The sequence below is a fragment of the Stenella coeruleoalba genome (assembly GCF_951394435.1).
Source record: "Stenella coeruleoalba genome assembly, chromosome: 9".
NCBI lineage: Eukaryota > Metazoa > Chordata > Mammalia > Artiodactyla > Delphinidae > Stenella > Stenella coeruleoalba.
In genome coordinates, this window is record NC_137155.1 from 34,257,808 (window position 1) to 34,285,045 (window position 27,238).

General features: G+C 37.0%; 1 protein-coding gene across 1 annotated transcript in view; it reads right to left on the reverse strand.

Moving 5' to 3' along the window:
• Window positions 1-27,238, reverse strand: part of HDAC9 (histone deacetylase 9) — a 1,064,374-nt gene that overhangs the window by 189,940 nt on the left and 847,196 nt on the right. Inside the window, exons 19-22 of the mRNA XM_079931742.1 lie at window positions 13,720-13,775; window positions 13,388-13,475; window positions 7,670-7,789; window positions 7,261-7,358 (exon numbers count right to left, since the gene is read on the reverse strand). Coding sequence (XP_079787868.1) covers window positions 7,261-7,358; window positions 7,670-7,789; window positions 13,388-13,475; window positions 13,720-13,775 — 362 coding nt within the window. The remainder of the gene's footprint in view (window positions 1-7,260; window positions 7,359-7,669; window positions 7,790-13,387; window positions 13,476-13,719; window positions 13,776-27,238) is intronic.

A 27,238-nucleotide genomic window follows, 5' to 3' on the forward strand; every position in this document is an offset into this window, starting at 1 on the left:
TCAGACTATGCATATGCCAAGACTATTTAGAAGTCAGTGCTCTAAAATTAGTTATAACAACAATGATATGTTTGATAAAAAAGAAAATAAAATATTGTACTTATTTATGTTCACTGCCCAAAATTATCTACTATCATTCCATGGTAAATTCAAACACTCTAAGAAAACTCCAAGCTAACCATTACTGACTAGTTGTCTGAGGAGTAGCTGCTCTATGAATATGACAATTAAGGGTTCTATTCTCTGCTCTCAAGTTAAATGTATATGTTTCTATTTTTGCCACAAACAGGAGAAGTCACAGGAAGCTCTATTTTAAAGATGCTGTATCTACAATAGAATTGACAGTGTGACAGATGAACTGAGAATAGATGTTATCTAGTCAAGTTTCCAGTCACAGTTTTGTATCAATGGATTTTAAATTTGCTTATATCATTAAAGCAAACAGGTATAAACCAAAGACAACGGAAAGAGATATATGCTGTTTGCGCTCTTTGTATATGTCCAACTGATTCAGCTGCTTTGACTTTGTAATAAATATGCTAATTTTTAAATTCTATTGGTTATATGGTCAAAGTATTTTACCAAAGGCTACATTTGCAAGCACAAAAACATTTTGATTAAAGAGATACTTCATAAATCAATGAAAAGAAAAAACAACTAGTTTACAGTAGAAATAACAACACTTTTTTTTTTTTTTTTGTGGTACGCGGGCCTCTCACTGCTGTGGCCTCTCCCGCTGCGGAGCACAGGCTCCGGACATGCAGGCCCAGTGGCCATGGCTCACGGACCCAGCCGCTCCACGGCCCGTGGGATCCTCCCAGACCTGGGCATGAACCCGTGTCCCCTGCATCGGCAGGCGGACTCTCAACCACTGTGCCACCAGGGAAGCCCACAACACATATTTTGACTAGATATTTATTTTCTAGACTAGATAACTTGCTCAAATCCTCTTTTTCAGTTGGCATACTGACAACCTTGGTGAAACAGAATCATTCTGTTTAGAAGTTTTCCCCGAGAGGTGAACATGCCCAAAGACCTGATATTTACAGACCATTTGTATTTGGAAATCCTTACCATTAACAAATATTAATTATGGTAGCTACAGACTATAAGCACGTTAGCCTGGAGAGCAGTAATTTTTTAAAAATCACAACTTGTTTGCATCTAAGGAACCCAGATCAACAGCTCTAAGCCAATCTCTTAGCTTGTTTTCAGTGTGTGCCAAATGAGTCATTTATTATTTCATCAATACCTTCCAACTGTAAAGGGCTTATACCTATTTTTTGAAATTAAAAATCCAGAGATCATCATTCATTCATTTATTTATCTATCCAATAAAACATGAATAATTTGAAGAACTACTAATATTTTATTTCTACAGTGGAAATTGCTACTCTCTTTTTAAAACACGTGGAGATGTTTTCCTCATTAGATTCAATTAGAAGCATGAGATACATATTATCTTGCCCACTATGAACAGACTACTAATACTGTTAAAATTACCATACTACCTAAGGTAATCTATAGACTCAGTGCAATTCCTATCAAAATACCAATGGCATTTTTCACAGAACTAGAAAAAATAAACTCAAAATTTGTATGGAAACCCAAAGAGGCTGAACGTCCTAAAAAATCTTGAGAAAGAAGAACAGAGCTTGAGGAATCACTCTCCTTGACTTCAGACTATTATAAAAGCTACAGCAATCAAAACATTATGGCACTGGCACAAAAACAGACACATAGATAAATGGAACAGAATAGAGAGCCCAGAAATAAACCCAAACATTTACGGTCAATTAACCTATGACAAAGGAAGCCAGAATATACAATGGAGAAAAGACAGTCTCTTCAATAAGTGGTGCTGGGAAAACTGGACAGCTACATGTAAAAGAACGAGATTAGAACATTCTCTAATATCATATACAAAAATAAACTCAAAATGGATTAAAGACCTAAATGTAAGACCATAAAATTCCTAGAGGAAAACATAGGCAGAATACGCTTTGACAGAAATCATAGCAATATATACTTTTTGGATCTGTCTCCTAAAGCAAAGGAAATAAAAGCAAAAATAAACAAAAGGGACCTAATTAAACTTAAAAACTTTTGCAAAGCAAAGGAAACCATTGACAAAATGAAAAGACAACTAACTGAATGGGAGAAAATATTTGCAAATGATATGACCAATAAGGAGTTAATATCCAACATATATAAATAGTTCATACAACTCAACATCAGAAAACCAAATAACCTGACTAAAAAATGGACAAAAGAACTGAATAGACATTTTTCCAAAGAGGACATGCAGATGGCCAACAAACACATGCAAAGATGCTCAACATCGCTAATCATCAGAGAAATACAAATGAAAACCACAATGAGATATCAGCTCACACCAGTCAGAATGGCTATCATCAGAAAGAACACAAATAACAAATGTTGGCAAGGATGTGGAGAAAAGGGCACTCGCACACACTGTTGGTGGGAATGTAAATTAGTGCACCCAATGTGGAAAAGAGCATGAAGGTTCTCAAAAAATTAAAAATACAACTACCATATGACCCAGAAATTTCACTCTGGGGTACACATCCCAAAACAACCAAAAACACTAATTCGAAAAGATATAGGCACCCCAATGCTCACAGCAGCATTATTTACAGCTGCCAAGATACGGAAGCAACCTAAGGGTCCATCAACAGATGAATGGATAAAGAAGATGTAGGGTGTGTGTGTGTGTGTGTGTGTGTCTGTGTGTGTGTGTGTGTGTGTGTATGCACACAATGGAATACTACTGAGCCATAGAAAAGAATAAAGTTTTGTCATTTGCACCAACATGGATGGACTTGTAGGGCATTATGCTAGGTGAAATAAGACAGACAGAGAAAGACAAATATTGTATGATATCACTTATATGAAAAAGCTAAAAAAATACAACAAACTAGTGAATATAACAAAAAAGAAGCAGACTCACAGATACAGAGAACAAACTAGTACTTACCAGTGGAGAGAGGGAAGGGGGGCAATTTAGAGGTAGGGGATTAAGAGGTACAGACTATTATGTACAAAATAAGCTACAATGATATATTGTATAACACAGGGAATATAGCCAGCATTTTATAATAACTATAAATAGAGTGTAACCTTTAAAAATTGTGAATCACTATACTGTACACCTGTAACATGTAATATTGTACAAAAAATAAATTCTCTTATATAAATAACCACTTTAACATCTACAGAACTCTTAAAGAATTAATCTTTAGAAAAAATGTGTCCAGCACTCATCTAGGGATTATGGATAAGACAGAACCATTGGAACAATATTTTGAAGTGACTGGAACAGAAGCTGCTAAGCAGGCATTTAGCAAATTTGTTGAATGAAGAGAAGACATTTGAAATTGTTATAAGCAAATGAATGGGTGTTCAGAGTTCTTTGTGAAGCATGCTCCTTGAGGGACCAAGGGATAGGATTCATGCAGGTCCCTCACGGGTTTCCAATGCTTCTACTGTAGTGTATTACTCCCCCTTTCTTCTCTGATTTATTTATTTATTAACTGTTTCATTCAGCCAGTATTACTTAATAGCTCTTCTCTGCCATGCTGTGTACTAGGCATTTGTGATTTAGGTTTGGGGTAGAAGGCCTTATGTTTCAGTATAAGTTCACTATGCTTTATCACACCTTAGTCTTTTAAGTCATGAACAGTAGAAAAGAGTAGCAGTGTAGTGGTATAGAAAGAGCATAGATTTTTTTTTGTTTTTTTGCAGTATGCGCGCCTCTCACTGTTGTGGCCTCTCCTGTTGTGGAGCACAGGCTCCGGACACGCAGGCTCAGTGGCCATGGCTCACGGGCCTAGCCACTCCGCGGCACGTGGGACCTTCCCGGACCGGGGCACGAACCCGTGTCCCCTGCATCGGCAGGCGGACTCTCAACCACTGCGCCACCAGGGAAGCCCTAGAGCATAGATTTTAGAGCCACATCATGGTCCTTCCATATAGTAGTTCTGTGGCTTATACAAACCACTTAAGAAATAGCCATGATGTCTATAAAATTTATAATCTAGAACTGGCATGTAAGACCTTAATACAAATACCCATAATTATTTAATAAAATGATAACCTTAGAAATATATTTTAGGTGAACATAGAAGATATTTGAAATTATTTGAAGATTTTAAAAACTCCTGAGAAAAATCTGAATCATAACCTTCAATTATTTCAGAGATGAATGATAACTACAGGGAAGAAACAACTAATTATCTGAACTAATTTAGATATTCTCTTATATTTTTAAAACTATGTTTAAAACTTATAGCAAACATGAAAATGTTTGGTTTGCCTGCAATTTTCTTCTTGCCACATAAAAAAACACATAATAGAGACCACAAAGGCAATATATATGCAAATTTAAAATTAGCAGCCATCTTATATCCTATTATAAATGGAGTTTCAGAGAGGTTTTCCTTACAAAGATACTTATCATAGTCCAGAAACAATTAAAAATTAAGAAAAGGTACCATTTACTTTTCTCCCAACCTCTGTATTCTGCACCCACACACAGATGCCAGAAAGAGCTTTAGTTTCAATACTTAGAAAAAGGATTATATTAAGAAGGATATGCTTATAAATTAATACTACATTAAAAATTATTTGGGAGTCTATCGCACTAGAGCCCCAAATTAGAAAGAAATTTATATATTTAGCTGGGCACTCTTTGCCTGCAAAAGACTTTATGAAGTATGATCTGTATACCTGCCACGCAATCCCACCCTCACTCTCTTGAGCCCACAGAGCAAGGTCATTTTATGGCTCCATGCTTTTCACACCACAGTCTATTCTCTCTGCCTAGTATGAAACCCCCTGCTCCAATTCTTTTACCCCTTAAAAACTCCCACTCATCTTTGAATGCACAGGTTGAACAATACTTGATGAAGCCTTTCCCGAAACCCTTCAGGAAGAATTCATCATTTTATCCTCTCTATGTCTAAGGACATCTGTTCACTAGAACAATAAGTATCACTTCTATTATGTTCCCTGAGAGCAAACTGGCTCTAAATTCCAAGTGCTCGCCATTGTTCCTGGCACATACTGAGTGTTCAATGAGTATTTTTTGAATGAAAGACTTACTTTCTTGATTCCTCCTTAAAAAGTTTACAAGTATTTCTAGTTATACACGTTGAGCAGCAAGCAGACATGGTATAGTATAGTTAAAAACTGACAGAATTATTATAGTTTAAATCTGGTTCTTAAATAACTATGAACATTAAAAGTCACAATTTTACATTTCTGCAGCCTAGCTGAATAATGCTGCTTCTCCTCTAATTAAGCCTGGATATGGTGACCACACTGGGAAGTTTAAAAACGTTTTCTAAAATAAAGTGTCCACATTCCAGGCAAAGAGAAGGTGCCATTCTTGGGGATGTTCAAACACTTTCAGGAGCACTTGACTCACTTAACCATTTCAGTAAAAAATCAATAGTGTACACTTAATACCTGTTTTCACATTATTTAATGTAATTGTTGTGTTCAAAGGGGTTCTTTTTAAAAAATCTCATCTACCATTAACTTTGTCATGAGAGAACAAACAGATACAAAATATTAATTATCCTTCCCTGCTGTGAATGCATAATGCATTCTTATGTAAAGCAACAGTACCACAAATAGTATTGTGATAATAAAAAACTAGTAATTCTATGTTGCAGACCAATGACTATGATCATATGCTATGGTAAAGTTGAGAACTTAATGTGTGTATCATGTAAGTTACTAAGTCAACTTGGTAAACAGACAAATAAATTCATATGTGAGATAATGTAAAAATCTATTATCCCATTAGAGTTCCTTTAAAACATTAATAATGTTTTGTTAAGTTGCAAAAAGAATTCATAATATTGAAACCCCTATAGTTTCTTAATATAATTGTTTACTTTTACTGCTAATTAACGCAAGATATCTTCATAGACAACCCAAGTCAAAATAAACTTATTTCACCTATTTTTCCTATAAATAGTAAAGATACATGTACTATAGAACATGTGCATTTTTTTCAAAGTACAAATCTGAAATATGAGTAGAATTTTCCTCAAATATCAAGACAATATATTTATTTTAATGTATATTCTTAAAAATAGCAATTTTCTATCATTTTTCTTGGGCCTGTTTTCAAATGAGAAATGACTCTCAAAGGAGAAATTGAAGTATGAATGATACACAAGACAAGAGAAACCCATCAAAACTTTACTGATTAAAAAATTTTCTTATCTATTTCAGATGCGTTGTCAACAGGATTTTTCCCTTGGGAATTTATAATTGGTAAATTAGCCAAAGAAAAGAATGCTTCAAAAATTTCTTATCATGCAGTTGTTTGCTTTTGCTTCAAATGAACAAAACATCCAAAATTCATGCAGTACCAATAGGTTAAAATCTCCTAAAATCTTGCAAGTGAGGCACATATTGACATAATCTTCTATTTCCCTTAAAACATAGACCTTTCCAAACACTGAACAAAATTTTAATTCCAGAGAATAAATGCCTTAAAAAACTATATCCAAAACAACAACTTTTAATTTATTGTATTTCTTGTTTCAACTAATTTTTAGAGCTCTTTAGAAAAATAGTAGCAATGTGTATATATTAATATACACTTTAATTACTGCCTACATTTTCTAAAGAAACTGGCAACAACCAATTAATCAGTTGGTGTTTTAATGTGAGAGGGAAAATACACATACTATGATAGGAAAAAGCCATTTACTTAACCATGAAATGAGACTGCCTAGGCCAATGTTCCTTGGAACTAAGAATGCCAAGTGGTGCTATGTGTAAAAATATGTGCAAAAAATTCTTTAGTCCAGTGAAGTTTGCGAAACGTCTGTTCAAAAAAGTTAAATAGGTAGTGAAGGAATTCCCAGAGCGGTTAATATGCTAATGTCCATTCTAAATCACATCATATGTCATAATAGGCAGAATTTTCCAGACTACTGAATAATAAAATCTTTTTTTCCCTTTTTTTTTTGTAGAAAGAGGGGAACATTCCTGGCCATTGATTACAACTAGGTCTTGATGTACCTTTTTTTGGTACACATACTCCTTAAGTGGCTTTGTAGCAATATTCAGGTCCCTCAAACCAAACATTTTTTGGAGCTTTAATAGAATGACTCCTTTAGCTACTTTACCTTAGTTAGAAATTTACATTTCTCTTTTACATTTGGTGTTGTTTCATTTGTTTTCTAATTTTCCACTTTCAGAGAAAGAAGTACCAACCTGAACGCTTCAAGGTACTCAGTATCTCCCATGGGGGGATCAAGGCCACCTGTCCAGGCAATATTTATATTGTATCCTTCTCCAAGGCCTGTTCCAACCTAGGAAGAGAAAAACCACACCACAGTGGGTAGAGAAGAGCACAGGGAAGAAGCAAGAAGAGAGGAAAACAAACACATGTGAGCTCTTGAAATAAACATCAAACAACATGTCAAATCAGCCCAACTTTGCTTGACAACCAGTGCTCTGGGTTATGCACTTGTTCTGCACTGGTTCTTGGTCCCGTGGGACAATTCAGTAATCTCGTGTAATTTAAAACACCAGCAAAGGACAAGAAAATTAGGGGTAATCATGCAATGCAATTACCTGAAAGATACAAATAAAAGTGGGGCTCTAAAGAAATAAACCGAACCTCATTTGGGGCTCCACTGCCAGGGAAAAAGTTCCCTTCATCATAGCGATGGAGTGAAATATACAGGATGCTGGGGTCAGCATAAAAGGCCTGCTGTGTACCATTTCCATGGTGAACATCCTACAGGGGGAAAAAAAAAAACCAGATGACAAATACAGTCGTGTCTCACTCTGTGTGGAGACAACTTTTCTAATTTCTAGTTCCCTGTCTTTCTACCCCACCCTCCTTCTCATTTGCTGTCTTGTATGTCCCTCTTTCTTTCTCCGGTTCAGCTTGCTTCCATACCACCCCCTTTACTTCCTGAACTTTCAGGCAAATTACCCTTTAATGCACTCATTTTTTAAACTGGCTTCTAAAAATCAGGAAACCACAGCAAACATGCCCTGGAGACTCCAGATGAGCAGTCATTGAGAAAGCCCAGTCCTTTGGTACAATTAGATATTTATACACCGGCCCTTTGTACTCTTTGCTTCAGTGATGGAATCTCGCATCCTGTTTTATGGAGGAATTTTATGACTTATTAACTGCCAACAGTTCATAACCCCTTAGGCTTAATTAACTAGCCTCATTGGCCTCTGCGGAAAGACTAATGTTTAAACTACAAACTAGTATTTTGCAGAAGGATCTATGGCTTACAGAGCATTTTCGCAATTCTTGACAGAACACTAAACATACGTGTATGCATTGATTTGCCAAGTCCCACCATTAAGGTCAAAGGCTTTGCAACCAGCTGAGTAAATTGGCTTTCTTGAAGCGTTCAATTCAGTTAGCAGTCCCTCAGCAGTTAGAATGACTTCAAAAGAGATGCCAGATGCAAAAAGGACTTCATACTTTATTTTGGTAAAATCGTGAAGGCAAGAGTCAAAGACACAGGAGCGTGAGCTCATTAGCTATTAAATCATTTGGGCCAAAGCAGAAAGATGGCATGGGCCTTTATGCAATCTTGTCCAATCTGCCTAATTTTAATATTATATTATGGCTCTCTTCCCAGCCTCCTTCTTCCTATTTTTTCTTTCTCCACACCACTCCCCCTTCCCACAGGAAAAAAAAGGGGCCTGTTTCATTAAAATGAAAGAAAAAAAATTCTTAGGACATTTGTATTTGATAATGATTCAAGACTTAATAGTTCTTTTTTTCTAATTGTTTTATGATATAAACATGCTGGAATTGATAAAAGATATAGGAAAAATAAAACCAATAGCATTTTTAAAAACATCCTTACTAAAAGACCCCAAGTGTCAAGAGTCTCAGTTAATATGGTTCCTAATAGCTTCTGACAAAGATAAAATAAATGACTCATAAAAGTGAATAACCTATATATTTGTATTTAATATAATATTACTGCTACATGTGTAACATTTATAGTTTCAGGTTCTGTTATAAAAAAACTATTGGTCACTTGTAACTACTTACTTACACTGTATTTTATATCAGTAAGAATCACACTATTTTCAACAATGATTCCTACAATTTTTGAGTCAGGTACCATGCTAAATATCTTACATAGATTATTTAACATTTATATGAGGTATATGATATTATCGCTGATTTAAAAGGTAAATAGACTGAGACTTGGAGAGCTTCAGTTATTTTTCAAGACAGCGTCTTGAATCCACTTCTCACTCCAAAGGCCAAACTCATAACCATTATGCTGTTAACTTACACTTACATTCATTATCTCTTTGATCTTCTTAGCAAACCTAAGAAGTGAGACTGGTGGTCATTATTGCTCCTTATTGAGGTTTATATAACTTGTCTCCACTTCAACCTCCAGCCCAGAACTCCCTCACTAGACACCACTGAAACCTCCTTTTGGTGGGTTCTAAAAGCAGTGAGCTTGCTATCCACAGTGTAGACATACACTAATCTTCCCCCCTTTTACATAGTACATATATCCAAAATCAATTAAGGAATCATAAAATATTTAGAAAGAAAGGCATCTTTCCAGAAACTTGTACTGACTAAAGGCATACACACACATCAGGAAAAAAAATAGCTTACTGAAAAATATATATATTAATTCCTGGATTTCTGAACGTTTAAAGGAAAGGAAGGAGGAAATAGCAAAACTTGTCCTTTATGAGAACAAAAATGATACAATTTAACCCACAATGTCTTGAATTTGCTACTGGATACCTAGAGGATGGATAAACAAAATATTTTGAAAAATAACAGTGATAGAATGTTTGCATTGCTACTACAGGATAGAATTTTTAGTCAGCGTTGTAAGAAAAATTTTTCGCTGGGCCTAGATACATCCACAGTTTGCAAACCAGAAAAATATTGCCTTGATGTTGTAAAGGTTTATCTAAGAAGGTCAAATAAAAGATCATTTGTCTTAGATATAAAATAATATGTTCTTCAAAAATGTGTTGGGTGCTTATTGTCGCACAAATTTCAGAATAAGAAATATACTCTTGCCCACAGCACAATAAGGTTTCAACAGACATTATTCACTAAAATTCACAAACCCATTCTAAAAATACTTGGATAATTCTTGATTCCATATTTATATTCACAAAGCATTTAGAGATAAAGGTAAGTCCAAATGTGCCTTTTGTTTTGGGCAACAACTTATAATCTTGAGAGTATTTTTCCAGTTTCTCTGAAAATATAAATGCAAACTACTTACTGGTCAGATATGATCTGAGGATTTTTTCTCCACAGCAACAAATATATACTAGATCAATATAAGACAATTATTGGTGATTATGAGGACTTACTATAGTAAGGAAATGAACCAAATCATGAACAGCCTCAAAACAGATCTTGTATCTAAGATTTGCTGGGAAATACTGAAAAATAATTTCGCTATTTTACTGGTTAACGACATACTGTGAAAATTTATCCTATACAAGGATTTAGAGCCAACATGTTTTCACTACAATGTTAAAATAGCTCTGAATAAATTATATATTCTATCAACTAACGTTATCACTTATAATTATTTAGTACGGGCATTTGCGACAATCCTTTGGTCAAGTTTGGTGCTTGACCAAAAATGGAATTGCCTAAAATCTATGGATATTTGAAGTGTCTTTTTTTTTTTTTTAATGAAAATAGCCTAAAATATATTATTTTCGACTGAAGGTCACATTACATAAAAGCTACCTGAGTCATTCAGGCAAATCCTACTTCTAGGACAGGTTCACGCCCTGAACACAACGGCCAGTCTCTTGCAAGCTGAGAAGCAGGTGCACCTGCTCTCTTTCCTCACCAATCTGCGTATCTTTGGAATCTTCCCCAGAAGGAGAACTGGAATGAATAAGCTCCACAGATCAACTAGAATCATTCCTGCCTAAAATACTCAACGCCTCTGATATTTGGCTGTGGCTTCAAATAGGGGGTGAATTAGAGCTCTCTGTTACTAGGCATCTAAAAAATGTGGAATCTAGCTGCTCAAACAATGGAGTACCTCTGCCTTCTGTTGGCCTAGGAATTGATGGAGCTGGTTCATACCATTTAGCTAAAGTTAGTGACTTTGTATATGCAGGAATGAAGTTCTTCTGCCGCTGAAGAACCTTCACTTTTCCTCTGCTAACTTGCAGAACAGACCTGTCAGCCAGGGAGAACGGATGTCTCAGCGCCACGTGGCACTTTAAAACTTCCTTCTCGGCAGCTGGAAGAAACAGGGGAATTTCCTCAAAGTATCCCTGCAGCTGCAGAATTTGGAAGACTTGAAAGTAAGAATATGCGGGCTGGTGGTGATCTCAGAGGCAACCCTTTGGACAGAACTTCATATGTTTAGAGAATATAAAACAAAAACTTCTCTTTTACTATAGCCTGTTGGGAAATCAGTATCCTTTACGTGGGATAATGGAGCAAATTCATAATCAAAGGCCAGTAAGCTTACAGGACACTCCTAATAGCTACCAAGCAACTTAATTTATAAATCATATCAAATTACATCCAACAAACTTTTATTCTTATATTCATGTACAAAAACAAAACCTTACACACAAATCCTCTGAGGTACAAAATATTCATCTATCACAAGCCAGGCATTTTAGCCTTCAAGTCTCTTGTACAATTCATTGCTTTAGAGTTTGGATGTCACAAATGTGCTTTTAAAGAGCCTCTTAACAGTTATTATCTTCATAGTAGAGGAGATTCCTCAGAAAGTAATACTAAAAAATTCTTAAGGATAGGGTGACAGTTTAACAATCTCCTTCCTGAATAATTGTGACAAATTTAGAAAGCATAGAAAAATTTTCCCACAATCCTTGGTCTTCGTCTGCTACCTTTCTTCAAGTTTTTTGCTTATCGTTCGAGCAAAACTTAAGAGTTCTAGAAACATATTAAATGTTTTTTAAATTTACCATCTTATGAATCATGCAAGCCAATGAATATTAATTATTTAAAACGTCATTTTGTATATACATGGGAAAATAGGTACTGATGTCCTCCTTTTTGTAAAATTTTAAGACCTTGCTGCTGTAGTATATCTAGGCCTTCAACACATTTCTTTAATGTTGAACTATGACCTATACTGAAACATAAGCATGTTTGGAAAATACATGGGAAGTTGGGTTTCAATACCCTCAGCACCAAAGAACTTGCAGAAAGGCTACACTACAGGATGTGGAAAATAACCATTCCTACCAAACAGTACAAATGGTTATCAGTCTTTCATTCCTTTTATCTTCATTTTAACTTGACTAAGTATTTCTTCACATGGCTTGGTTTGTGCTCTCTCAACCCTTTGGTGTGCCTGCTTAACTGAATCGGAGGGCGGGACAGGGAGGCCACGACTTCCCAATAAGATTTAATTATGAGTGCAGATACGAACAAGATTTAGACTATTAAGGCTTGCACTTCAAAAAAAACTTTTAACATATTTTGCCTTTAAATCTTTTATCACCTGCAAAAATTAATTAAGTGCAGATGTAGCAGGTTAGCTTTGGATGCCAGGGTTCATTTCCTGTCTATGCTTTGTCAGACAACCTATTACACCTCCTCGTGAACTGGAGGCAAACCGAAAACGGGGCTCATAAATCACCAGTCAGCTCTCTTTCGCCCTTTCCTGGGTTGGTCCTTTTGTATGGGGCAGATCTCCAGCTCATTATTCACAAATATACTATAGACAACCTGCCAAGTGTCATCTGCATTTAAACAAACCATTTGTTAAACTAATTATAACTCCATTGTGTAAGAATGCATCATGTTAAAATGCAAGACTAATCTAATGCCTCTGACTTTTAATCACTCAGGGTTCCTGCCGGGAGTCATCCCAAACTGGCATACATGATCTGAGATCTTTTCAGAAAAAATGACATGCTGACTTGTTTTAATAATACCACTGTTGCACAACAAGCAATATGATTGCTAACCAGGGGAAGTGGCCAATTGGTTACCAAAGCAACAGCATTCTTTCCAGCACATCTGACTATTTAAAGTCTATATTCTGCAGGGAAAAGTAAATTCAGGTTCTGTTGGGTTATTTTAACTGTGGAAGTATCAATTCATTTAAGCATCATAAAAGTTGCCCTGATCTGCGCCTTCTTCTCATTAAATTGCAGTTAACACCATGAAAGTGAAACGTGAATGTTTATGGTTTCAGAACTGCAATCCTGAATTTAATGAGTTTCCACATTCAAAGGAAACACACCCTTCAGTTGTTTGCAAGTGCGAAAAGCAAGGCAACCTAACAGAGAAATACAAATACACTCCCTTTTATCTAGAGTCACTGAAAATGCAGCTCTGGCCAGGAATACATACCAGATCTACAATCAATATCTTGCTTATATTTAGTTGGTCTCTCAAGTATTTGGCGGTAATTGCAACTGAATTAAAAAAGCAGAACCCCCTGCGGAATAGAGAAGAACAGAGAAATAAGAAAGCAAATCAGCCAGGAAAACCATTATAAATAATGTTCAGAGCATTTTTTAAAATGCTATATGATCTCTGAAGCCATAAATCTGCTTCTGGGAGTACCTCGCAAGATTTCTCAGTCCATCTGCTAACAATTAGAGGCTTCAGAGACATGCACGGGGCAGGTGACCGCCAGGAACCGTGGCGCTTGGAGATGGGCAACAGTCCCTGGTACTTACATGGCTGTGGATTCTTCAGCGTGATGGCCTGGGGGCCTCACAACAGCAAATCCATTCTGTAAGAACAAGACAGATTTTCATTGATCAGATAGGAGAGGATTGCTTGGATCTCCACGTACTACAGAGCATCAGGCACACACAAAAACACTGAAATCTGTAAGAGGCTTCAGAGCTTGTTTTCTTGCCCCCATTACCATTTCACAGAATGAACAGAAACAATACATATGATCACATTTTCTCAGATCATGTCTCAAAAAGAAGGCTCCCACAGAGCCAGGGGAAGAACGGGGATTTGGGAGTTGTACCTAGCTGGCAAATGTGTACATCAGCTGTTATACTAGCATGATTCATTTTCAAGAACAACTTCTTATTTTATGACACCAGCATCCTAGAGAGGGAGAACAAATTCATTTTTGGTGCAGGTTTGGGTCAAAGTTCGGAAAGACCACGGAGGATCCAAAGTGAAAATTCTTTAGCTGGATTTCCTCAATGATTATTTCCACTCCAACGTCAGCAAAATGATAAATTTACACTCACACACTCACATACACACAAAAGAAACCCAGAAAGGTGAAAAAGAGAACAATGGAAAGCCCATATTTCTTCCAGTCTATAAATTTAGCTTGGATGACTGCCAAGACTTGCAACTTTATTGGATTCCCTAAGTCAATTTCTAGCCCACGTTCTGGAATTTTATAAAGAATTCCAGGGCTGAGTAGCAATCAGATCTATCCATGATCAAGGAATGCCTTAACCTCCAGATTAGTTGGAATGCATCACGGAAAGCTGAAGTAACTCCAGCATGAAGGCAGGGAACTATAAATCCTTGCAAAGCCAGCATGCTCAGAAAAGCTGGGCTGCTTGACGTGAAAAAAGAAATCATTTATCAGATGGCTCACACCACCTTTCACTTAACTATGATACAAGTAACATGCTCACGACAGAATGTTTCTTTAATATACAATCCTAAAACTTTTGAAATAATTTTAATATACCCCAGGGATATTTTTTCCCAGATCTTACCACAAGCATAAAGATAGTCTCAAGAAAAACAACCTATTCCCAACGGCTGTAAATATACATAAATTTTTCTAGAACATAATGGTAATTAACACACAATGAGTTAATTTGCTATATATTTTGATGGGCATATACATAATGATAATCCCAGAAGCAAATTAGAAGTCAATAACACAATACCAATTACAAATCTAGGAATAATGATAAACATACTCCCTATGCTTGTTCTCAAGCAAGTTACTATCTCTGTGGCTATAAAAGATTAATATAAAAGAAACTATTAATGAACAACACAAGACAGTAGAGAGTGCAATTTTAAGATTGTGGAGTGAAACTCTAGAGTGCTACATGACTTCTGAGAATGGAGAATTCTGTAATGATTAGATATGTGTGATATGTTTTACTGCGAAAACAGTAGTTAGGGTGAAAATAACAACCAATATAATACAGAGCAAGATAATTAGCATGTAACAAAATTTTACAATTAGATTAACAATACTAATGATCTTTTATAATTCAATTAAAAATACTATGTTTTGTGTATTAAAGGGCATGACTAGACAATACAAAGAAGAAAACATCCAGTAATCAATAACTATAAGAAAAAATATTCACCTTAATTACTAATCAAATACAAGCAGATGAAAATCCCAATGGGAAGCCATTTTTCCACTTAGGACATTAAAACTTTTAAAAATATTCCATGCTGACAATGGAGGGGTGCCTATATACTGATAAATGATGTCTGCAGGAGGATAATTTATTATAGTCTTTCTGGAAAATAATCTACCTCTATACATTTAGAGCCTTTATAAAACATTTACCCTTTGAACCAGTAATCTACTTAAAAGATTTTTGCTCTAAAAGTGTTATTGTGTAGACAAGTATTTATGTAAAAGATAATGTTTTATTTACAACAGGAAAAATGGGAATGATCTAAGTTGGTTAATATTAGGAGAATGGTTAAATGAAATATGGTACATCTATACCATAGAATATTAGAGAGCCATTAAAATTTTGTTATAAATATTTAGTGGAACAGTAAAGACTTAGCAATTTACAAGTACTGGTGTTGAAAATAATACATACAGCGTGATATATCTGAGTGATAGTATTATGTGGATTATATTTATAATTTCAAGTATTTTCCAAATGGTTTTACAACAAACGTCAATTATTTCAGAGTGAAAAAATACTATAAAACAAAGAGAAAGTTAAGAGGTAAATTTTAAAGGGTCCTTACAAGAAGAGTTGTGTTCATAAAGGTGAAAAAGGACTTAAATGGTATTCTGGGCAGGGGGAAAAGCATAAACATGGCTCAGAGAAAAAGAATTTTAGGAAGTATTATGTACAGAAAATGAACCTGAATAGAGTTCATGTTAAGGAAAAAAAATGGAAGTGAAATAGCACAGGTAACTAGCTAGATTATAGAAGACAAAAAGCCAAATAGAATTTAATTCCATCTCCTTCTTTTCTCTTATGGCCAAATTCCTTGAATAAAAGGTCTGCCTTTCACTTGACAGTTGTCTTCAGTCACCTCTACCACTTTGCTCAACTACTTGATTTTAGATTGAAAATTATCTTCTTGCCAATAACAAATATTTTCTTAGTTATCATGGTCCACCCAAACTTTCCAATGTGTTCTCAGGAATGGCAAACTCCCCTACATTTTCCAAGTCTTTTCTGAGGGGCCCCTGCCTTTCCTTAGTTGAAACCTGGCAAGGCTGCTTCTCCCATAATATGCTCAGGTGGTAGCTATTTCCTCTCTCACATCTCACCAACCTGCCTGCAGCAGAAGATGGAGCTTGTGTTCTCCTTTCTCATGGCTGCTTTGAGACCATGAGGCCCACTGCACCAATCCTCCACAACACTTTCTTGTAAAAAAGGATTAGATCACCCAGAAAGAGAGAAGATAGAACACAATTAAGATGACTGAGTCCTGGGGTAGTCCAGCTCTCTTTCCCTCCTGTTGGACTAGAGGAGTTGTTAGTCCTCCTAGAAACTATCACCTGTGGTTAGGATACCATCCCCTCCTACTTTTCCACTATCATTTATGTTTTCCTCACTAACATATTAAATTCATATTAAAATTCCCAATTATATACATTTCATCAAGATTTAAATAGGCTCAAGTTCCTGCCATCTTGAAAATAAAATTATATATATGTTAACTAAGACAATACACACACCCACACTATACATATACATATATATGTATATGTATATATATATGTGTGTGTGTGTGTGTATATATATATATATATATATATATATATATCCATCCTTACTTTGATTGACCCTTCTAACTGCCACATGTCTTTTCTTCCCCTTTAAAACTCTTGAAAACGTGGTTTAACCTGCTTTCTCTTTTTGCGTTTTCCTCACCTCTGCCTCAGTCACCTATCTCTAACTTATCTTCCACCTCCATTAGTCCATTAATGAAGTTTTTACTAAGATCACCAATAACCTCCATGTCATTAAATCTAATGAGATTTTTATGCTCTCAGGCTACTTGGTCTCATTAGCTTTCAACACTACTGGCTACACCTTCCTTTTTAAAAGATTCTCTTCCCTTGGCTTCTGTGACTTCATACCTTCCTGGCTTCTTTATCTCTCTTTCAACTTCCTACTCAGTCTCCCTTAAGGCTCATACTCCTCAATCTGTTCATTAAATACTGAAGTTACTCAAAGCCCAGTCTTAGGCTTCTCCTCTCCTCTTTCTATACTTACTTCGTAGGCAATGGCACAACTGTCGTGGAATTCAATTACCACCCATCATCAGATACTTCACAGATTTTTATTTCCAGGATGAACCCTGCTCTGAGTACCAAAATACCAGCCCACTTCCTTGATATCTTCGCTGGGATATCCCAAGGTCACGTCAAATTTAGAATATCCAAGATCAAGCTCCTGATCTTCTCACAGTCTTCCCTAACTTACCAATGATACCATGATTCATCCAGTAGCTCAAGTCAGGGACCAGTGAGTTATCCTTAATGGCTCCCTCTCCCTATTGTTCTTCTATCTCATTTTAATTCATGACCAATTCCTGTTGATTTTGCTTTTAAATATCACTCAAATCTATGTACTTATATCTATATCCATTCCTTGAATATTTTGCCTTTGGAATTTCTGCCTTTGTCTCCATCACTCAGTTAATTTCTTAGCGATTTCAATAACCACACAGAATATCTATTCAATATCATGATTTCTTAGTTCTCTGACTCCTTGCCTTCCATAAATCTGTCTTCTATTTACAGCCATACTCCTAGACCTTGCCATTACCAATAAATAACGACATCTCCTCCAAAATCTCAATGTCAAATATCCTACTCTCCTACTCTCCTATTTTCCAGTCGAGACTTCAGCAGCACTGGGACTTCCAATCCTTTGACGTTACTTAACTTAAAAAAAATTTTTTTTTGATGTGGACCATTTTTAAAGTCTTTATTGAATTTGTTACAAGATTGCTTCTGTTTTGGTTTTCTGGCCACGAGGCATGTGGGATCTTAGCTCCCTGACCAGGGATTGAACCCGCACCTCCTGCATTGGAAGGTGAAGTCTTAAGCACTGGACTGCCAGGGAAGTCCTGACCTTACTTAACTTTTGATGTACATCATTCAATCCCCAACACCATGTTCCCTTCCCTCCTTATCTGACTTAGACTTCACAGTCCATTATTATATTTACTTCCTTGCATATATTTTTAGACAACTTGTCCTTTTTTCCTTCCAACATACTCCCCTGGTGTGTTGGTCTGCTAGGCTCCCAAAATAAAATACCACAGGCTGGGTGCCTTAAACAACATAAGTTTATTTCTCTTAGTTCTCGGGGCTGGAAGTTGAGATTAAGGTTTGGCAGGGTTCGGTTTCTGTTGAGAGCTTTCTTCCTGCCTTGCAGATCCATCTCCTTTGTCCCTAGAGTCCTCACACAAGGCCATTCTCTGAGTGCATGTATAAAAGCACAGAGAGAACTATGGTGTCTCTTCCACTTCTTATAAGAACACCAACCCTATTGCATTAAGGTCCCACCCTTATGAAATCATGCAACCTTTATCATTCCCTCACAGACCCTTTCTCTAAATTTGGTCACATGGGGAGTTAGGGCTTCAACATATAAATCTTGGGGGACACAAATATTCAGTCCACAACATACTTTTAGTCACTTTGTCCTTTTCTTCCTTCAACATACTCCCCTGGTAAAACTGTAACTCTGATTAAACACAATTTGCATCTGCTCTGTCCCTGCACCTAAGCATATATAAAACCCACACGCCTGGTCTTCCTTTAAATTCACGATTAGAAACCTCGGTAGGCTCTTCATGATGCCTAGCAATCATACTATATCCCTTAGTCGATTAACTCTCCAAGCCTTTCGTATGGTATTTCTACCCTCTTCTCTTTCTTCAAATCTCCACTAACCCCTACTCACCCTTTACCCTTTGTGATGACTTTGCCTCTTATTTCACTTATAAAATGGAAGCAATTAGAATAAAATTTCCTCATCCTTCCATAATAAACTCTATCCATTTACTAGTCCCCAATAAGATCTAAGGGCAATTAATTTCCCTGTGCTGCTTCTCTTACCTATTCAAAGACAAAGTACCTATAGTTTCCCCTTCTCTCTACAATATCATTAATTATTTCATCTGTTAGATTATTGCCACCACAGTAAAAAACATATTTATTTTTCCTCTTAATATAAACAAAACCAAAATGACAAATAAGAGTATTATATTATAATGCTATAATGTAATACATAACACAAAAATAATATAATGCAAATAATAATATGATAGATAATAAACTCCAATATTTGATATTCATTTAATCCAAAAATATCTGAGGGCAGATAATATTATTATTTCTATATCACAAATAAGGAAATGAAGGCACAGAAAGATTAAAGAACTTGCTTTAGGTTCATGTCTAGCAAGTGACAGCTGGGATTCCATCTCACACACTCTGACACCTAAGAACAAGCATTTAAGACCAACAACACTGCACAAATGATCTGGCCTCTGCCCACCTATTTTTTGTTTTTTTGCATTTTTTAAATTTATTTATTTTTTAACATCTTTATCGGAGTATAATTGCTTTACAATATTGTGTTAGTTTCTGCTGTACAACGAAGTGAATCAGCTATATTTATACACATATCCCCATATCGCCTCTCTCTTACGTCTCCGCCAACCCTCCCTATCCAACCTCTCTAGGCGGTCACAAAGCACCGAGCTGATCTCCCTGTGCTATGCAGCTGCTTCCCACTAGCTATCTATTTTACATTTGGTAGTGTATATATGCCAATCCTACTCTTTCACTTCTTCCCAGTTTACACCTCCCTGTCCTGGTGTCCTCAAGTCCATTCTCTACATCTGTGTCGTTATTCCTGTCCTGCCCCTAGGTTCATCAGAAGCAGTTTCTGGTTTGTTTTTTTTTTAGATTCCATATATATGAGTTAGCATATGGTATTTGTTTTTCTCTTTCTGACTTACATCACTCTGTATGACACACTCTAGGTCCATCAACCTCACTACAAATAACTCAACTCCGTTTCCTTTTATGGCTGAGTAACATTCCACTGTATATATGTGTCACAACTTCTTTATCCATTCATGTGTCCATGGACACCTAGGTTGCTTCCATGTCCTGGCTATTGTAAATAGGGTTGCAATGAACATTGTGGTACATGACTATTTTGAATTATGGTTTTCTCAGGGTACATACCCATCAGTGGGATTGCTGAGTCATATGGTAGTTCTATTTTTAGTTTTTTAAGGACCCTCCATACTGTTCTCCATAGTGACTGTATCAAGTTACATTCCCACCAACAGTGCAAGAGGGTTCCCTTTTCTCCACACCCACTTCAGCATTTATTGCTTGTAGATTTTTTTGATGATGGCCATTCTGACTGGTGTGAGGTGATACCTCATTGTACTTCTCATTTGTATTTCTCTAATGGTTAGTGATGTTGAGCATCCGTTCATGTGTTTGTTGGCAATCTGTATATCTTCTTTCGAGAAAGGTCAATTTAGATCTTCTGCCCATTTTTTGATCTGGTTGTTTTTTTGATATTCAGCTGCATGAGCTGTTTATATACTTTGCAGATTAAGCACTTGTCAGTTGCTTCATTTGCCAATCTTTTCTCCCATTCTGAAGGTTGTCTTTTCATCTTGTTTACGGTTTCCTTTGCTGTGCAAAAGCTTTTAAGTTTCATTAGGTCCCATTTGTTACTTTTGTTTTTATTTCCATTTCTCTAAGAGGTAGGTCAAAAAGGATCTTGCTGTGATTTATGTCAAAGAGTGTTCTGCCTATGTTTTCCTCTAAGAGTTTTAGAGTGTCTGGCCTTACATTTAGGTCTTTAGCCATTTTGAGTTTATTTCTGTGTATGGTGTTCTAATTTCATCCTTTTACATGTAGCTGTCCAGTTTTCCCAGCACCACTTATTGAAGAGGCTGTCTTTTCTCCGTTGTATATTCTTGTCTCCTTTATCAAAGATAAGGTGATCACAGGTGTGTGGATTTATCTCTGGGCTTTCCATCCTATTCCACTGATCTATATTTCCATTTTTGTGCCAGTACCATACTGTCTTGATTACTGTAGCTTTGTAGTTCAGTCTGAAATCAGGGAGCCTGATTCCTCCAGCTCCGTTTTTCTTTCTCAAGATTGCTTTGGCTATTCGGGGTCTTTTGTGTTTCCATACAAAAATTGTGGAATTTTTTCTAGTTCTGTGAAAAATGCCAGTGGTAGTTTGATAGGGATTGCATTGAATCTGTAGATTGCTTTGGGTAGTATAGTCATTTTCACAATGTAGAGTCTTCCAATCCAAGAACATGGTCAATCTCTCCATCTGTTTGTATCATCTTTAATTTCTGTCATCAGTGTCTTACAGTTTTCTGCATATATGTCTTCTGTCTCCTTAGATAGGTTTATTCCTAGGTATTCTTTTTGTTGCAATGGTAAATGGGACTGTTCCCTTAATTTCTCTTTCAGATTTTTCATCATTAGTGTATAAGAATGAAAGAGATTTCTGTGCATTAATTTTCTATCCTGCTACTCTACCAAATTCATTTGTTAGCTCTGGTAGTGTTCTGATAGCATCTTTAAGATTCTCTATGTATAGTATCATGTCATCTGCAAACAGTGACAGCTTTACTTCTTCTTTTCCATTTTGACTTCCTTTTATCTCTTTTTCTTCTCTGATTGCTGTGGCTAAAACTTCCAAAACTATGTGGAATAACATCAGTGAGAATGGGCAACCTTGTCTTGTTCCTGATCTTAGTGGAAAAGGTTTAAGTTTTTCACCACTGAGAATGATGTTGGCTGCGGGTTTGTCGTACATGGCCTTTATTAGGTTGAGGTAAGTTCCCTCTATGCCTACTTTCTAAATAGCTTTTATCATAAATGGGTGTTGAATTTTGTCATAAGCTTTTTCTGCATATATTAAGATTATCATATGGTTTTACCCTTCAGTTTGTTAATGTGGTGCATCACATTGATTGATTTGCGTATATTGAAGAATCCTTGCATTCCTGGGATAAACCCCACATGACCATGGTGTATGATCCTTTTAATGTGCTGTTGGACTTTCTTTGCTAGTATTTTGTTGAGGATTTTGCATCTATGTTCATCAGTTATATTTGTCTATAGTTTTCTTTTTTTGTGACATCTTTGTCTGGTTTTGGTATCAGGGTGATGGTGGTCTCGTAGAATGAGTTTGGGAGTGTTCCTCCCTCTGCTATATTTTGGAAGAGTTTGAGAAGGATAAGTGTTACCTCTTCTCTAAATGTTTGATAGAATTTGCCTGTGAAGCCATCTGGACCTGGGGTTTTGTTTTTTGGAAGATTTTTAATCACAGTTTCAATTCCAGTGCTTGTGATTGGTGTGTTTATATTTTCTATCTCTTCCTGGTTCAGTCTCGGAAGGTTGTGCTTTTCTAACAATTGGTCCATTTCTTCCTGGTTGTCCATTTTATTGGCATGGAGTTGCTTGTAGTGATTCCACATGATTCTTTGTATTTCTGCAGGGTCAATTTTTACCTCTCCTTTTTCATTTCTAATTCTGTTGATTTGAATCTTCTACCTTTTTATCTTGATGAGACTGGCTAATGGTTTATCAATTTTGTTTATCTTCTCAAAGAACCAGCTTTTAGTTTTACTGATCTTTCCTATTGTTTCCTTCATTTCTTTTTCACTTATTTCTGATCTGATCTTTATGATTTCTTTCCTTCTGCTAACTTTGGGGCTTTTTTGTTCTTCTTTCTCTAATTGCTTTAGGTGTAAGGTTAGGTTGTTTATTTGAGATGTTTCTTGTTTCTTGAGGTGGGATTGTATTGGTTTAAACTTCTGTCTTAGAACTGCTTTTGCTGCATCCCATAGGTTTTAGGTCATCGTGTTGTCACTGTCATTTGCTTCTAGGTATTTTTTGATTTCCTCCTTGATTTCTTCAGTGATCTCTTGTTTAATTAGTAGGGTATTGTTTAGCTTCCATGTGTTTGTAGTTTTTACAGATTTTTTCCCTCTAATTGATATCTAGTCTCATAGTGTTGTGGTTGGAAAAGATATTTGAGATGATTTCAATTTTCTTAAATTGACCAAAGCTTGACTTGTGACCCAGGATATGATCTACCCTGGAGAATGTTCCATGAGCACTTGAGAAGAAAGTGTATTCTGTTGTTTTTGGATGGAATGTCCTATAAATATCAATTAAGTCCAACTTGTTTAATATATCATTTGAAGCTTGTGTTTCATTATTTATTTTCATTCTGGATGATTTGTCCATTGGCAAAAGTGAGGTTTCCCCTACTATGATTGTGTCACTGTCTATTTTCCCTTTTATGGCTGTTAGCATTTGCCTTATGTACTGAGGTGCTCCTATGTTGGATGCATAAATATTTACACTTGCTATATCTTCTTCTTGGATTGATCCATTGATCACTGGGTAGTATCCTTCTTTGTCTCTTGTAATAATCTTTATTTTAAAGCCTATTTTGTCTGATATGAGAACTGCTATCCAGCTTTCTTTTGATTTCATTTGCCTGGAATATCTTTTTTCATCCCCTCACTTTCAGTCTGTTTATGTGTCTCTAGGCCTGAAGTGGAGACAGCATATATATGGGTGTTGTTTTTCTATCCATTCAGCCAGTCTATGTCTTTTGGCTGGAGCATTTAATCCATTTACATGTAAGGAAATTATCAATATGTATGTTCCTATTACCATTTTCTTAATTGTCTTGGATTTGTTTTTGTAGGTCTTTTCCTTCTCTTGTGTTTCCTGCCTAGCGAAGCTCCTTTAGAATTTGTTGTAAAGCTGGTTTGGTGGTGCTGAATTCCCTTAAGTTTTGCTTGTCTGTAAAGGTTTTAATTACTTGGTTGAATCTGAATGAGATCCTTGCTGGGTAGAGTAATCTTGGCTGTAGGGTTTTCCCTTTCATCACTTTAAATATGTCCTGCTACTCCCTTCTGGCTTGCAGAGTTTCTGGTGAAAGATCAGCTGCTAACCTTATGGGGATTCCGTTGTATGTTATTTGTTGCTTTTCCCTTGTTGCTTTTAATATTTTTTCTTTGTATTTAATTTTTGATAGTTTGATTAATATGTGTCTTGCAGTATTTCTCCTTGGATTTATCCTGTATGGGACTCTCTGCCCTTCCTGGACTTGATTATTTCCTTTCCCATGTTAGGGAAGTTTTCAACTATAATCTCTTCAAATATTTTCTCAGACCCTTTTTTTTTCTCTTCTTCTTCTGGAACCCCTATAATTCAAATGTTCCTGTGTTTAATGTAGTCCCTGAGGTCTCTGAGACTGTCCTCAACTCTTTTCATTCTTTTTTCTTTATTCTTCTCTGTGGTAATTATTTCCACTATTTTATCTTCCAGGTCACTTATCCATTCTTCTGCATCAGTTATTCTGCTATTGATTCCTTCTAGAAAATTTTTAATTTCATTTATTGTGTGGTTCATCATTGTTTGCTCTTCAGTTCTTCTAGGTCCTTGTTAAACGTTTCTTGTATTTGCTCCATTCTATTTTAAAGATTTTGAATCATGTTTACTATCATTACTTTGAATTCCTTTTCAGGTAGACTGCTTATTTCCTCTTCATTTGTTTGGTATGGTTGGTTTTTACCTTGTTCCTTCATATGCTTCATATTTCTCTGTCTTCTCATTTTGCTTAACTTACCGTGTTTGGGGTCTCCTTTTCACAGGCTGCAGGTTCATAGTTCCTGTTGTTTTTGGTGTCTGCCCCCAGTGGGTAAGGGTGGTTCAGTGGGTTGTGTAGGCTTCTTTGTGGAGAGGACTGGTGCCTGTGTTCTGGGGTGTGGGGCTGGACCTTGTCTTTCTGGTGGGCAGGGCTGCATCCAGTGGTGTGTTTTGGGATGTCTGTGACCTTATTATGATTTCAGGCAGCGTCTCTGCTAATGGGTGGGGTTGTGTCCCTGTCTTGCTAGTTGTTTGGCATGGGGTGTCCAGCACTGGAGCTTGCTGGCCGTTGGGTGGAGCTGGGTCTTAGTGTTGAGACGGAGATCTCTGGGAGAGCTCTCGCCACTTGATATTACATGGGGCCGGGAGGTCTCTGGTGATCCAATGTTCTGAACTTGGCTCTCCTACCTCAGAGGCTCAAGCCTGACACTCGGCCGGAGCACCAAGACCCTGTCAGCAACATGGCTCAGAAAAAAAGGGAGAAAAAAAAAGAAAGAAAGAAAAAAAGAAAGAAAAAAAACAAGTAAAATATAATAAAGTTATTAAAATAAAAAGTATAGTATTAAAAAATAAAAAGTAAAAAAATAATAATAATAATAAGAAAGAAAGAAGAGAGCAACGAAACCAAAAAACAAATCCACCAGTGATAAAAAGTGGTAAAAAAATATACAAAAAAAAAAAAGAAAAAAACAGACAGACAGAACCCTAGGAAAAATGGCAAAAGCAAAGCTATACAGACAAAATCACACAAAGAAGCATACACATACACACTCACAAAAAGAGATAAAGGAAAAAATATATATATATATTTTTAAAAAATGACGAGAGCAACCAAATCAATAAACAAATCTACCAATGATAATAATCCCTAAATATTAAACTAAGATAAACATAAAACAGAACACAAATTAGATGCAGAAAGCAAACCCCAAGTCTACAGTTGCTCCCAAAGTCCACCACTTCAATTTTGGGAGGATTCATTGTCTATTCAGGTATTCCGCAGATACAGGGTACATCAAGTTGATTGTGGAGATTTAATCCGCCACTCCTGTGGCTGCTGGGAGAGATTTCCCTTTCTCTCCTTTGTTCGCACAGCTCCTGGGGTTCAGCTTTGGTTTTGGCCCCACCTCTGCATGTAGGTTGCCCTCAGGCTTCTGTTCCCGCCCAGAGAGGATGAGGTTAAAGCAGAGGCTGATTAAGGGGCTCTGGCTCACTCATGCCAGGGGGGAGGTAGGGTTACGGCAGTTATAATTAGAATACAGGGAGAGCCTGCAGTGGCAGAGGCTGGCTTGATGTTGCGACAGCCTGAGGTGCGCCGTGTGTTCTCCCGGGTAAGTTGTCTCTGGATCATGGGACCATGCCAGTGGCGGGCTGTACAGGCTCCCGGGGTGGGGGGGAGGTGTGGATAGTGACCTGTGCTTGCACACAGGCTTCTTGATGACTGCACCAGTAGCGTTAGCACTTCATGCTCATCTGTGGGGTCTGAGCTGATAGCCATGGCTCACGCCGGTCTCTGGAGCTTGTTTAGGCAGTGCTCTGCCTTCTGTGGGTAAACAGGGGAGGAATCCTCTCTCCTCATGCACCCCGAAACAATGGTCTCTTGAATCTTACACAGGTCCAGACTTTTTCCCAGACTCCGTCCCGGCTAGAGGTGGCACACTAGCCCTCTTCAGACTGTCTTCACGCAGCCAATCCCAGTCCTCTCCCTGGGATCTGAACTCCAAAGCCTGAGCCTCAGCTCCGACCTCCCACACACCTTGGCAAGTGAACAGACAGGCTCTCAGGCTGGTGAGTGCTGGTTGGCACTGATCCTCTGTGCGGGAATCTCTCCACTTTGCCCTCTGCACCCCTGTTGCTGTGCTCTCCTCCATGGCTCTGAAGCTCCCCCGCCACCACCCCCCGTCTCTGACAGTGAAGGGAATTCCTAGTGTGTGGAAACTTTTCCTCCTTCACAGCTCCCTCCCAGAGGTGCAGGTCCTATCCATATTCTTTTGTCTGTTTTTTCTTTTTTCTTTTGCCCTACCCATGTATGTGGGAATTTTCTTGCCTTTTGGAAAATCTGAGGTCTTCTGCCAGCATTCAGTAGGTGTTCTGTAGGAGTTGTTCCACATGTAGATGTATTTTTAATGTATTTGTGGGGAGGAAGGTGACCTCCACATCTTACTCCTCCACCATCTTGAAGGTCCCCCTCTCTGCCACCTCTTCAACTTCATCTTATACCACCATCCACTTTGGTTTCTCCACTCCAGCTACACTGACCTTCAGATTCTTCCAGCATGCCTTGTTTCCTCTAGCCACAACCC